This window comes from Felis catus, chromosome D1 (genome assembly GCF_018350175.1).
Source record: "Felis catus isolate Fca126 chromosome D1, F.catus_Fca126_mat1.0, whole genome shotgun sequence".
NCBI classification, from domain to species: Eukaryota; Metazoa; Chordata; class Mammalia; order Carnivora; family Felidae; genus Felis; species Felis catus.
This window is the reverse complement of record NC_058377.1, coordinates 32,171,686-32,185,287: the sequence shown is the minus strand read 5'-3', so window position 1 is coordinate 32,185,287 and position 13,602 is coordinate 32,171,686. Positions and strand designations below refer to the sequence as shown.

At 46.1% G+C, this 13,602-nt stretch overlaps 1 protein-coding gene and 1 long non-coding RNA gene across 7 annotated transcripts in view; both read left to right on the top strand.

Annotated features, from left to right (window-relative positions):
- The window catches only part of LOC123380411 (transport and Golgi organization protein 1 homolog), a 207,520-nt gene extending 197,530 nt beyond the window's left edge, over positions 1–9,990 (top strand). For all 4 annotated transcript variants that reach the window (XM_045038555.1, XM_045038557.1, XM_045038556.1 and 1 more), the window contains 11 exons: positions 1,566–1,667; positions 2,351–2,411; positions 2,518–2,553; positions 2,634–2,701; positions 2,826–2,920; positions 3,929–4,005; positions 5,458–5,602; positions 6,476–6,552; positions 8,114–8,252; positions 9,223–9,325; positions 9,820–9,990. In XM_045038555.1, coding sequence (XP_044894490.1) covers positions 1,566–1,667; positions 2,351–2,411; positions 2,518–2,553; positions 2,634–2,701; positions 2,826–2,920; positions 3,929–4,005; positions 5,458–5,602; positions 6,476–6,552; positions 8,114–8,252; positions 9,223–9,325; positions 9,820–9,859 — 943 coding nt within the window. In that variant the 3' untranslated portion in view covers positions 9,860–9,990. The remainder of the gene's footprint in view (positions 1–1,565; positions 1,668–2,350; positions 2,412–2,517; positions 2,554–2,633; positions 2,702–2,825; positions 2,921–3,928; positions 4,006–5,457; positions 5,603–6,475; positions 6,553–8,113; positions 8,253–9,222; positions 9,326–9,819) is intronic.
- A 635-nt stretch (positions 9,991–10,625) lies between these two features.
- Positions 10,626–13,386, top strand: LOC123380421. Of its 3 annotated transcripts, XR_006586159.1 has the most exons (3): positions 10,626–12,842; positions 13,063–13,142; positions 13,286–13,386. It is a non-coding gene; the product is annotated as an uncharacterized LOC123380421 (long non-coding RNA). The 3 variants fall into 3 exon arrangements; XR_006586160.1 differs by having other exon boundaries at positions 12,992–13,386; XR_006586158.1 differs by lacking the exon at positions 10,626–12,842 and having other exon boundaries at positions 12,849–13,142.
- The last annotated feature ends 216 nt before the right edge of the window (positions 13,387–13,602 follow it).

The following is a 13,602-nucleotide window of genomic DNA, read 5'->3' as shown; positions in this document are numbered from 1 at the left end:
CACACATTCTTGTGTCATGTACTTGGGGTAGAAGAGGGAAGATACTGGCATTAAGCACACTGATAACAGGATCCCCTCTGGATCCATTTACATTGGCCTATAGGTTTCAATCCCATCCCATTGTCTTATCAGCCGGGAATTAGGTGATCTTTGTTCAGCACCAGACTTGGGTCAAACATATTTAGGGAACACATTGACTTATCTTGCTGCAGAAACCATGGGAGTTTCTTTCTAGACTGTGGGTTGGGATGGCATCAGTACTGCATCTCTTCATCCAGTCTGCAAGGGAGACTCGTATGAAATGTGTCTTCATGGGTTCATTAGAAATTTGGTGCACCAGGTGCATGTTTCTTCTTTGGTCCAGTATTTCCTTTTGTTCTCAGGAGGAGGGCCTTTAGAGCCCCTCATTCACATTGAAAAGGAAATGCTTCCTTGTCTTCCCTGGAGACTCAGCTTCTGTTAGTCCTTTCCACACCCGGGGTGGAGCCTGCTCTGTCTCACTGGCATGTTGTTTTTGTTAATTTGTAAGCTCTTTGTGGGAGCAGGTAGAGCACCCTGACCACCTTTCTATCTTCACCCCCTTACAACAGAGCCTCTACATTACAGCCCCCCCAGAAAACATTTGCTGAAGGACTCCCTGAGAGGCCAGAAGGAAATGCATGTACCTTTCTCTGTCTAGTGCTTTTGTGTCCACTACTAACAGTCTTTCAGTTTTGCATGTGATTCTTGAGTACATCCGGTGCCAAGTTGAAACCCTTTAAAGCAACACCATGGACAAAATAGTCTGAGGGCAACACAGCAAACCAGCCTTTCTAAGCATTTCCCTTTGCTGCCTTCACTGTCAATGAACTGAGTCTTGTTAAATTAGACTGAGTCCATGAAGTTGATAGTTTTCCATCTGAAATCTGTTTCCTGAAGACAACAGCCTGACTGTGGGACAGTTCACACCATGTTCTATTTCAGCATATATTGCCACTCTAAGATTGGCCTTTCCCTCCACCAGGATCTTTGAAAGAGTGGGCAGGGGTTGCACTCCTGAACCTTAGTGGTGTATGGGAGTGATTTGCAATGCTGGTGAAGCCATATCCTGGAAGGCTGTCTTTCATGCTCAGTGTCTGTGTCAGGGTACAACTTCTGGACTGAGATTCAGTGCACTGCCCCATGGAGGTGTAAGGCAATGATGATCCCCTGCCTCATCCTAATGGGTACAGTTGGTCAGGCACAGGTTTTCACACTGACCTGAAATAGGCCTTCTCCATCTCAAACAAAAGACCAACTCTGGGAAGGCACAAGGTGCAATGTTATTTGATGACTTGACGATGAAGGAGTAGAAGCAGAGAACTAGAAAGGCGGCTCTGATTGTAGGCCACTTGGCAGCAGACGGAGGTTGAATGTTCTCTACCATTAAATGGGGTCTTCATTTCTCTGACTGTGTTGTCAGTCTGTGCATCGTTGGGGGAGGGGATAGGGATATGTGAATCTAGGCTTTAAGAGAGCTGAGAAGGAAAAAGGCAGAATTTCTGGACCTTGGCTACTGGACTATGTATGTATCTTTCCCATCGTAGGAATCTGGATATGACAAACTGTGAACTAGTGGCAATGAAGAATCAGATGGCAACTGCAGAGGAAAATCTGAAAATAGCTACAAGGGACATAGACAAGTGCAAGTGAGTTCAGATACTAATTAGCAGCGGCTCATGAAACCCCTGTTCGTTTCTTAGTTCTAACCTTTGTACAATGGGTAGACTCCATGAATATAGTAATACAAACACAAATTCAGAGGACGTATCCGTAGAGAATTAACAGATAGGAAAAGATAAGTATTAGAAAGAATAAAACAATTAAGCTACTAAACATTTCTGGGTCTCCAGCATTGACCTGCCCATGTAGAAACTTCATCCATGCCAACGTTCCTGAGGGGTGGTGTCAGTTGTCATAATCTAGAGGAAAGCAGTGTGTCATAGGATGAAATCCTATCCATCAACAAGGTAGTACCATCTGATGGTCCTGGTCTTTGCAACCCTAGGAAACCTGGTGAGTACACAAGTTAAAGGAGAATAGAACTTTATGTTGGCTTTATGATGAAAGTCACTTGTCACATGATGAATTAGGGCAAGATTGCAAATGGAAAAGAATTCTATGACCTCTGAACCCTACGGGCATGGAATAATGAGTAAGGAGATGGAACAATAGCTTTGGTTCTGTACATTTATAATTGTGTGAAAAGTGTTTCATGTGAAAGGATAAATTGTATTGGGGAAAGATATGAGGATGACGGGAACATGAGCAGATTATTTATAATCCTACCTAATATTAGGCCTTATTTGACGAAAACAATTGTATCTCACAGACAGGAAATTGAACAAACACGAGAACAGCTGCAGAAGGCAGAACTCACCTTCACACACCAGGTAACGTGAGTTCTGCCTGACATATTGAACCCTTAGTACCTCATGTGGTTGAGTGTAGTGGCCCTTGGAATTCCCAAACATGGACTTTTCATTGTTGCTTTTTCAGGTCGCAGTTTATGAGCGTAATGCTGCGGAAAACTGGGTAAGTGTTTTCCTTTTTCCTCCTCTCTCTTTGGTGCACAGTCTGGCACGACTGAAGGTGGATGTGTTTTTCTCCCCTAGATCAAGACTCAGATCTGGGAGATGAAAATGGCGGGACAGAGCCGGGAGATCGCCCGCTTGAAATACAGGTGTGGGAGCGTGACATGAGTTTTTATGGGTGTTTTGAGGGATGACAGCGGTGCCGTTTAGTGTGTAGTCAGAGGACGTGGCATTGCAACTCTTATGGAAGTCCATTCTTTTTCTGTATCCAAGACTGGTTGGGATGGAAGGAGAGAGGCTGGTTGAGGCATACAGGAGGTGGAGACCAATGCCTGGAAGTCCAGAGATGCAGAACGCTCCGAGGAGAGGTAAGGAGCAGGTGGTGATGTGCAGCAGCCTAATTTCTGTGGCAGAGCCTTTTCCTGTGGGTGATCATCGTGTGTCCTGGAGAGAACCACAAACACTAAGGACAGCAGGTGGTCTGAAGGGGTGACAGAAGGGTGTTCTCCTCTGGTACTGCAAGCAGTGAGGCACTTGTCCCTGGGACTGTTGGAGCTCATGCCCCTCCTCTGACTGTGACCCTCCCACCTCCTCTAGCATCCCCCTGTCTGAAGAGCCTGGAAAGGATGATAGGACAGGGGCCTCATCCTTCTTCCCACCCGGACTCAATGTGAAGACTTTAGTTTATTTGAGGAGAAGGTCATTTATTGACTATTTTTAATGTTCCTTTATTTTTATTGTTGTGAACTGTAGACCTACATTCCTGAATCCAAGCTCCAAATGGCTTCGCCCTCTGATGTTATCAGTGCACCTCTGCGGCTTCACTGCTAAACATCCATAGTTTTCCTTTACTCCTTAATATAATATCAGTCAAGTTCAGTTCCATTCAGAAATAGTTACATAATACCGGCTCCCACGTGGAAGGCAGCTTATAGATAAGCTGAAAGACTGAACAATTTGCCTGGAGTCAGAAGAAACACACCCATGCTCTTCTGTGGAGGGTTTTTTGATGTTATCCACCAACTGACGCTCTCGTTTTAATTTTTATCTGAAATGAGATGCTGAGTTATTACCCCTCATGTGTATTGAGAAATGGCTGTTTTGGTGACGATTTCCTGATTTCTCTTTGAGCTGCCCTGTTGAAAGTTATTTGACTAATTATGAAGAACATGAGCCAGGACCCTATGGTTTCTTCATTAAGATATGATGGGATAGATCTCCCCCTTATCACTGGGGTCAACTGAGGCTTGTGGGTTACTCTCTGCCTCTCCTCCTGGTCCTGAGTGTGGGCAAGAGTTTAACACGACACAAAATGTGGTGTTTGTGTGAATTCTGCACAGTCTACTAAAATCAGAGTAAACCTCTATCCCTTTTAGAGCCTTCAGCCGAAGCTGGTGTCACTCCCATGAGTCACAACTACAAGCAGTCTACCAACAATGCCGAGAAGGACAAGGTAAATGCTGTGGACATTTTCAGTTGTAAGTCTGTCAGGAAACCCTCATTTGTGGAACAGCATGCTCTGCGGCCTTATCCCTGTTTTGTGTGTTGTGTGATATGTCTGCCTGTTTATATTTTCCAAATGCACAGCCTTCACCCAAGAGTCTACAGGCTGCTTTCTTTTCAGCCTGTCATCTTTTTTCTGGTCAGTTTAGTAGCCAAAGGAACTTAGAAGTTGACCACCTTTATGGCTTTTCCCTTGTGTTCAAAATAACAACAACAGGAAGATACACTGTACTCTATAGCAAAGTCTCTAAGCTTGTTGACTCCTAACACACTACCTCTCTGTGGGATCAGTGTTGTTGTTATTTTCCTCTTTCTGGTCTCACTATTCATGTGTGAAGACTGTCTGTTCATTGTAAACGTGAAAAGACTTCCCTCCATCTTTATATTGTGTGCCTTGTACAATTTATGATGGTTTTTGACAACGTCATTGTCATAACTCACCACCTTCACGTCTTCATGGGTAAATGAAGTGTTTGGAAGCCTTTCAAGCAGTATCTTAGGTAAAAGTATTCTGAACACAAGGTCCTTCAGTTTTATTCATATAAGCAGGTTCTCTTGTGTCTCCAGTCAGGGTTAGAGCTGATACCATCGCTCATGACACATCCCTGGAAGTGTATACCAAAGTCAAAACACATTTGCATTAATTCTGTTTCCTGAATGTCTGCCTCTTTTTTCCCATACGATGTATTACTCTGTGTCTTGTAGTGTACACAAAACCAGAATTCCTTATGAATTCAGGTGAACACTTGGGGGCCTAGTACTCATTGATGTGTAATATGTTCCGCACAGCAAACATTTCCTCAGGTCCCCTACAAGACTCCAGGCATCCCCAACTCCCGAGTGGTTTCTTGGCCTTTGACAGCACTTGCAGAAAGTAGGAAGACCTCTTTCTCAGCGAGGGAAGCAGAGGGGGCCAAGAGTGGGGCCGGCAGGCAGAACTTGTCCCCAAGAGTAGCTGTGATTTCATGTGCAGAGAATGAGCTGTGTATTTGCAGTCCATTTTTCTGTGTTCGGAATAAGCCAAAAACAGAGCTTTTGCCGTCCCTGTAGTGGAGGGATGCAAAGTGATCCTGGACATGGATGTCCGCCTGTCTGGAATATGCTGCTTCATTAGTTTGGAATTACTTATTTAATCCTGTAAGATGGCATCATTTTGTTCTAAATTCTCAGACCTGGGCAGGGACATGTGGTGACAGTAGTTTAACCGCCTGCGTTTAGTTGCCTAAGCTGTAGGTGGTACCCAGTGGCAGGGACAGAGTTTTCAGGTACTGATGCTACTCTCTCGGATCCTGGTGGCAGAGAAGGGGGCAGGTGCTGACCCGTACTTCTATGGGTTTCAGCTGCTTTGGGGATTGGTTCTCTTGTGTGGCATCTGCACATAGCTGTCACTTCTGTTCTGCAGGGCAGTGTGGATCCGTGGCGACCTCCTCCATCAACTGGAAGATTCTGCACACCCTACCCTAGAGGCCACCGTATGATCTCCTGTGCACATCCACCTCCTGTGCCAGGTTCGGGACCATCCCGAAACCCTCCACCTGCACCACTTGGTAAGATGATCTGGGCAGTATGAGTTGGCTTGCTAAGAACCTTCATCTAATTTTTGTTGTTGTTGAATCTTTTTTAAGAAATTTGTTAATGTTTATTTATTTTTGAGACAGACAGAGACTGAGCATGAATGGGGGAGGGTCAGAGAGAGGGAGACACAGAATCTGAAGCAGGTTCCAGGCTCTGAGCTGTCAACACAGAGCCCGACGTGGGGCTGGAACTCACGCACTGTGAGATCATGACCTGAGCCGGAGTCGGACGCTTAACCGACTGAGCCATCCAGGCGCCCCGTAGTTGAGTCTTGTACAAGGTGCAGAGGTGGTACCACAGACCATTGCAACGCAAGGAAAATGCCTGCCATCATCACCACATTCCTTGAGTGTCTCACGATTGACTTATCATCCTTGTGTCATTTCCCCCACCTTGTGTTGGTACAGGTGTCTCTTGTGGAGATGGAATGGGGCTGTATGCAGAAAAGCAGGCATAGCGCTTCAGCAGATGTGTGCCATACACAGTCCATGTGCTGGGCGGTGGGAGGCATGAGGCGCAGCCTAACGTATATCCATCCAGTTGAGCCCCAGTCATCCACAGTTGTTTGAGGAGTTATGAAAACACCTGAACCAGGGCTTTTATGGGTCTTCATCAGAGTTTAAAGAATGGCTCTCCCTTTACCTTGGGATCACCTGAAGCATGTGGGATACCCTGTGCATGTGATTTGGGATCTGACTGGGCCAAAGAGTTTAAGTTGCTTGAGGAATGAGGAGAGTGGTTTTTGTTTTTTGGGGTTGTTTTGTTTGTTTTTGTGTTTTTGGTTTTTTTTTTTTTTAATCTCTGCACAATCTACTCAAAGCAGAATAAACCTCCATCCCTTCTAGGGCCTTTTTCAGATCCACATGTTGCTCCTGTGAGTAACAACAACACTGACTCTACCAAAAGGATCACGGAGGACAAGGTAAATGCTGTGGACATTTTCAGTTGTAACTCTTTGGCAAAACCCTCCTTTTTCTGTTCAGCGCTCTCTCCCGGCTTTGTGTCTGTTTTGTGTGTTGTATGATATGTCTGCTTGTTTTTCTCATTTTCCAAATGCACAGCCTTAACCCAAGTGTCTATGGGGTTCTCTACTTTCTGCCTGTCACCTCCTTGTGGAAGGTTTAGAACCAATCGTGCCTAGGGCTGAGCACCCAAGGGCTTTTCTGGTATATACCTGGAAATAACCCAGGGAGGAAGAGACCACACTCCACCTGGAAGTCTTTTGGCATGACTTATTTTTTCTGGACCTCCTCAGTGTGGAATCATTGCTCTTGCTGTTTCTTCCTGTTCTGTTTCTTTCTAGGGGATTAATGTGTTCAGAAAATCGGCAGTTATCCTTATGTTTTGAAAATGCAAACTGCCTTCACTCCAACTTATATTTTTGTATGTGTCATTTAGAGTGGTCTTAGACAAAGTAAATTTAATACCCATCAACATTCAGCCTTTTTTTCTTTTTTTTTTTCTTTTCTTTTTTTTTTTTTTTTTTGTAAATGTGCTGTCTGGAATCTCTTCAGTTGTGCCCTGGGTATACATATTCTGAACTCCAAGAGGTGACATATTTGTCCTAGAAAACACGCATGGCTACATGGGTGGTGAAGAGAGACAATCCGTAATTACCTGCATTGTAATTCTCCACTGTGTCCTTTGTGTTCACATGAGCACGTTCTCTTGTGTCCTGTGTCACTGTTACAGGTGAAACATGGAGATGTACAGCAAAAACGAAAGTGTATTTGTGTTAATTCTGTTAGTTAGAATTTCAGCTTATTTTTTCAGAGAACAAAAGTACCCTGCGAGTTGTACTGTAGTTAACTGAGAAGTACCACTGAATGAAAATAAATTAGCTCAGCCTACCTAACATGTATAGGTAACATGTTTCTCTAAGAACATGCTTTTCGAGGTTCTCTGCATGACCTCAGGATCCCCATCCCCCAACATGTCTCTGTGCCCATGGATAGCACTTGCAGAGAGGAGAAGACCTCATTGTCGGGAGAGAAGCAGATCGGGCACAGGCGGGGGCTTAGAGGCAGAGCTTTGAGCCACGAGGGCTATGATTCCATGTGTGGAGCCTGGGATTGTCATTCCTTCTCAATCTGTAGTTCTTCACATACAAATAAGCAGCCTCTGTGGTGGAGGCGGATGCGGGGTGGAAGGCGATTCTGGACTTAAATGCCTTCCTATCAGGAATATGCTATTTTATTAATTTGGTACTCATTCCATAAATCCTCTCGGATAAGAGCTTGCTGTTCTACATTTGCACACATGTGGGAACACTGGTTTGTCCCCATAGCATCCGTTCCCCTCCCCCAAAGCTATAAGTGGAACTCAAAGTATGGGTAGAGATTTTGGCGCTGATGCTGCCCTCTTGGAACCTGGTGGTGGGCAAGCTGGCAGGAGATGAGCACTGCTTCTTTGGGTTGCCACTTTTTGCTGGTGTTGGTGCTTTGCTCTGTCCTATGAACATAGCTTTCTTTTCTGTTCTGCAGGCCATTATGAATGCAAGAGGGCCTGGTCCTTCCCCAGGATCGCCTTGCAGGCTGTCCCCCATGGACCACCCTTCACCACCAGTCACGGGCGATGGGCCACCTCCGCCTCCTCCCCCAGCTCCTCCACGTACTAAATTTGGTAAGATGACCTGAACTGGATGAGGGACTGATAAAGCGTATTCGTCTTCTTGGTGAAAGACTTGGTGGGAATGATGTAGGGATGCTTGTGAGGGCTTGGCAATTCAACTGCAAGCCTGCCTGAGGACAGTGTCACATATCTCAAGTTTCTCAGGACATAGTGTACAATGGGCTGTGTCATTTCCCTGTAATGAGGTCAGCTGTAGGTTTCTCTTGTCTACAAGAAAGAGGAGTTTTACACAAAGGCAGATGTATCAGGAGTACTGGTGCCTGTCTGAAAGACACAATGCTTTGAGCTCCGTGAAGGATGAGATGCACCCCTAAGTGTAGGTGCCTCAGGTGTCCCGTCTGAAAGGGGGCACATGCATTATATGACACAGACCTTGTGGTCACCATAGTGGAAGTACCAGTGAAGGATCCAGTGCAAAACTGGGGGAAACTTGAATCACGCAGGAATAGAAGGGAAGTTGAGCACAGCAAGCAGAGTTTGAGGAGGTGCAGAGGGGAGGGCGTTGGGGTCAGTAGGATGGACTTGGAGGCCATTTCTGGCAGGGCCCACACACTGGGAAGGGAGCATGAGGACAGTGTGAAGTCTGCAAAGGACTGCTGCACGGGTTCAACCACAATGTAGAATGCAGTCATCATCTCTGAAATGTCAACGTTACCACAGTGCACCTAGTTCATAATCTAAATAAAGTTTGTTGTTTCCCTTGGTCTTCTGAAGGGTCTGGACATGTTTGAAGAATGTTCTGGAAGATTTAGGAAATTAAACTTAGGAAATGCTTGTCTGCCTAAGTTAGCGTGTCTCAGTGAGACTAAATGTGAAGGCAGGTTGTAGATCAGCTGTGCCGCTTCCTTGGCCTTCAGCCTGAGTCAGACTCTTGGTGGGGAAGTCAGGGGTGAGGAGGAGCCGCCCCTGCTGAACTCTGGTCACCACACCCCTGCGTCTGCTGTCACCACCCTGCCTGCAGGTTTGCGTCTCCGAAAGTTCCCTCGCAATCTCCTGAGGTTTTGCCTGTGTTCCTGCTGTGTCAGCTCTAACACCAGCTCTCGGCGGTCATCTCAGAGCCTCAGGTTTGTAATCTGAGAAACAGGGACAATGTTGGTTTCTGAGGTCAGTACGATGAAGAGGTGAGAAGCACTTAAGGAATTTGTAAAATGTATGGGAGGAGTGGACACTCACCCTTCTCAGGGTGGAAATGAATGTATCTCCACACAGAAGGTCCTCAACAGATGTTCATTCAATTTCATGAAACTAAGAGTGTAATGCCTGAGGCTGAGAGGTTGGCAATCCCTGTTTCAAAAAATACGGCAAAGACCCCTGTGTTTTTTCTTTTAAAATTCAGGTCCTACTTTATGAAAAAGAAAAAGATAACTGTGATACTGTGTACATTCAGGGATCTATATCTAAGATTTGAAGACAGTCCTAATCCCTTAGAGGTACACACACAGATGCAGCCACACAATTAAGTGTTCATCCAAGGCCACAGATATATTGTTGAAGACAAAATACATAGAGGAGAACACAAGATCCCATTGCAATAACCCAAAATCTCGTTGCCTTACAGGAGAATGCGAACTTCGTGGACCCTGAACTATGACCAATAGGCTGTGGTGATGTGATATATTTAGAAAAGTTGTCTGGTATGCATATTTGACTGAATTCTTTCCCTGACCATTCCTGTCCCCTCTATTTTGTTTTTCCTCGTTTCCCTTAATAAACCCATCACAGTTCTGTATCTCTGTCATTATCTGCTTCCAGGAGGACCTACGGTCATTCTGTGTTGATGTACACAGTGTGACCCCTGTACACACGGTCACAAACAGGGAGAATCTACAGTAATAGGGGCAGAAGATAAGTGACTGTTTGAATTGTATTGACTGCACATGTCCCGCTGGTTCCTTCTGGGGTGGTGGCCACAAGCTTCCTCCAGATCTGGTGACAGTTGTGTTCACTCGTCAATAGATCCTCGCAAGCACGTGGCACTTCCTACTCACCGTGGTGTGTGGTGATCAGCAGGGCAGCTATCAGCCCCCAGGACATGGCTGATTCGTGATTGCAAGACATGGATGAGGGGTCAGCAGTGTCTCGGGTAGAACAGTGAGGAAACCCTGCATGAATCCACACGTTGTGGATTTCCCCACGTACCAGCTACCTCACGGTAGCACCAATCCAGGTGGGAGCTGAGGTAGACTCATGGTAGCAGTTGTGGGTGTGAGTCTTATAATGGCCCATATTCCTCTCAGTGTTTTCTGTTTTTATCTTTTATTTTGATGCAATGTTTATTTTTGAGTGAGAGAGAGAGACAGAGCACAATTGAGAGAGGGGCAGAGAGAGAGGGAGACACAGAATCCAAAGCAGGCTCCAGGCTCTGAGCTGTCAGCACAGAGCCCGACGTGGGGCTCAAACTCACAAATCCTGAGATCATGACCTGAGCCAAAGTGGGACACTTAAGTGACTGAGCTACCAAGTCGCCCCACCCCCTACTGTTTCCTTTTTGAGGGCCAGGCAGGGCAGAAGTCAATGACATGATACCCATTCCTTCCGCACCACCAAGGAGGAGTTGGGTGTAAGCATGTGACTCTTTCCAGGTCCTCAAAGCCCATGCGTTCTGCCCCAGAGCCCCTGACTCCTGCTTGGCCCTCCTTCCTCCCAGGTTATGGAGGCAACCAGCCTTCCATCCACGTTGGGGTCATGGCTGGGCCACCAAGGGCTCAAAATCTGGCTGTCCACATGCTTCCCTGCGGTGGCTGGGAACAGCCGTGCTCCAGTAAAGGTCAGCATGAGCAGCTTCTCTAAACAGGATTCTCATCCACTGTGATCAGGGCCTGAGCTAAAACATGACAGGGGAGAGGGGGACACAGGAGATGTGGTGCCGTTTCCTGGACAGGGCTGCACAGAGCAGAAGGCCGAGGGCTGCTAATCTCTGGATTCTGGATGGTAGGTGAGCAGTTTAAAACACCACAGCCTTCTCTTAGATCAAAAGAGAAACCTATATCTTCACCCAGCCTTCCTCTGATATGAAGAGATGGCAATTATTATTTGAAGGCACAATTATCTACCTATGAGTCTGATGGAAATGATTTCATCCATCTTCGTCCCTAAAGCACTTTTCATTGAAATTACCCATATAGAGGCAGGAAATTTATACCAGATGTGTAGCTCCCTCTAGATGCACATTCTGACCTTGTCCCATTTGTGTCCTCAAAGACATTACTGACAAGAAAAATAAGCTCTCAACATCAAGATGTTGACGTTAGAGAATGTGGTATAAATGGAATTTCATATGTTCTCAATTAGAAATAATTTTTGATGGTGAAGGAGAAATTAAAAATTTTGTCATTTTTAATTGAAATATAGGAGACTCACCATGTTGTATCAGTTTCAGGCATATATCATGGTGATTCCGTGTGTATACATTACGCTCTCCAGGTACCTAAGGGTAGCTATATTGCGAAAGCATGCAACGCTTTCTTACAGGATTGACGCTATTCTATGGGCTGTACCTTGGATCCCAATGAGTTATTCATTCCATAGCTGGAAGCCTGTATCTCTTTCTCAGAGGTGTCAACTTTTTTATTTAACCCAAGTATTATGGTGCTAAACACCATAATCTGTAGGTCAGCAGGTGTCTATTTCTGTGAATGCTGCTTAAAGCATTACACATGATATCATTACGTCAATAAATTCGGTTTCATTCTTCACTCAGTAAAAAGGAGAAGGAAAAGGTTTCTTCGTGTCCCAAGCAAGCCCTTCGGTAAGACCCTTCCCGATCAGGAGAACAGGCTTCACTGGACCAGCTGCACTCTCAGTACTTCCAGCTGAGCAGCCATGGCCTTGAGCATTGCGGAATTCCCATGGCGGCCGGCAGAGGGCGCGCACGCACCACGCCCAGGGAGGGGCCGGGCCTCTGCGTGGGCAGTGATGGCCTGAGAAGGCGCCCACTAACCAGGCTTTTCTGATCCAGGGCGCCTCGGGGCTGGGAAGGCTTCCTTGCTTCTGAGGACCCAGTGCCTCTGAGTGTGGGCAAAGAGCCAGAGCTGCGTTTCCAGCAGGTTCCGTCCCCGGGCCTGGGGGAGACCCTGGAGGCTTCGCAGCCCCTTGGCGTCTCCTAGGTGGTGGGGCTGAGTCCCGAGGCGGGGGAGGCAGGGCCTGGGCGGCTTCCCCGGAAGCGCGGGTGGTCGGTTGGCGGCACAGTCCCTCGCTTTTTCTGGGCTGTTCCGTGGTTTGTTCCTCATTTCCCCTGCCGGTATTTCCCTGGAGGATCCGTGGATTCATGGGATCCCGTGACGCCATGTCAGAGAGGCTGGGGTTGGTTTGTTCCAGGTCAGGCCTCTTTCGGGGGAGAAAGCCTGACCCAAATTCGGAGGAACAGGAGGCGCATTCAGTTGGGAAGTGAAGCCGCCAAATGTTGACTCTCAGGACCTTCTAGAAGAAGGAGCTGAGACCCACTCTCCGAGTCCTGCCGGAACCAGAGCGAGAGATGAAAACACAATGTGCCCTCCACATCGCACATGCTTTTATGAACTTTCAGTGGGGATTTTTTCCCAACAATGTTGTAGTCGTTGGAAACGACTGGAAACCTGACAGGTATGTTGTGTCGGGAACCGCCCGTTTCTTGAATGTTCAATATTATTCCTGCAACAGAATTTGTTACAGTTATCCTCTCTTCTCTTCTTTGGAAGGAATCTCATCAATAATATCTTAAAAACATCCTCGTTACCTTATCCCCTTTTCAGTTGAGATTTGGCATGTTTTCTGATTTCTCATGAACTCGTGAACATCTGAAATACTTTTAAATTGATTGCAGTTTTACTAAAAGCAGATTCACGGCGTCCCTCCCAGACTGCTCATGGTCAAAGAACATACCAAGGCCACTTCTCAGTATGGGTAAGACTGTACCAAACAAACATCCTGAATCAATTTTAGAAGAAAAAGCCTGATGGTATTTTTTCTTTATGAAAATTGATGCTTAGATACCCTGTTCGATACATTTCCACTTTTTTTTTCCCCTTTCTTTCTCATTTTCTCAGTCAGAGATTCACAGACCTGCCTGAGTTTTACATTCACCACACATACTTTCAAGGCTCCTTTCTGTCCCTGTAAGAAAGAAGACAGACCTTCTGATGCGCAGGCAAGTTGCTGTAACTTCAAGATTTGTGGTGTACGTGTCTGTTAACTCCCCCCCCCCAGTTGAAAATATCACCCCACCTTGAGTACTGCCATAAAAAATGTAACCTATGTTCACCAGTATGATTTCATTTCGTTAGAGTGGATTTCTTCATTTGATATTTTGTGTATATGCATACATTAGATGTTTTAGTCCTGAGAAAATCCCACATGTAGTTGA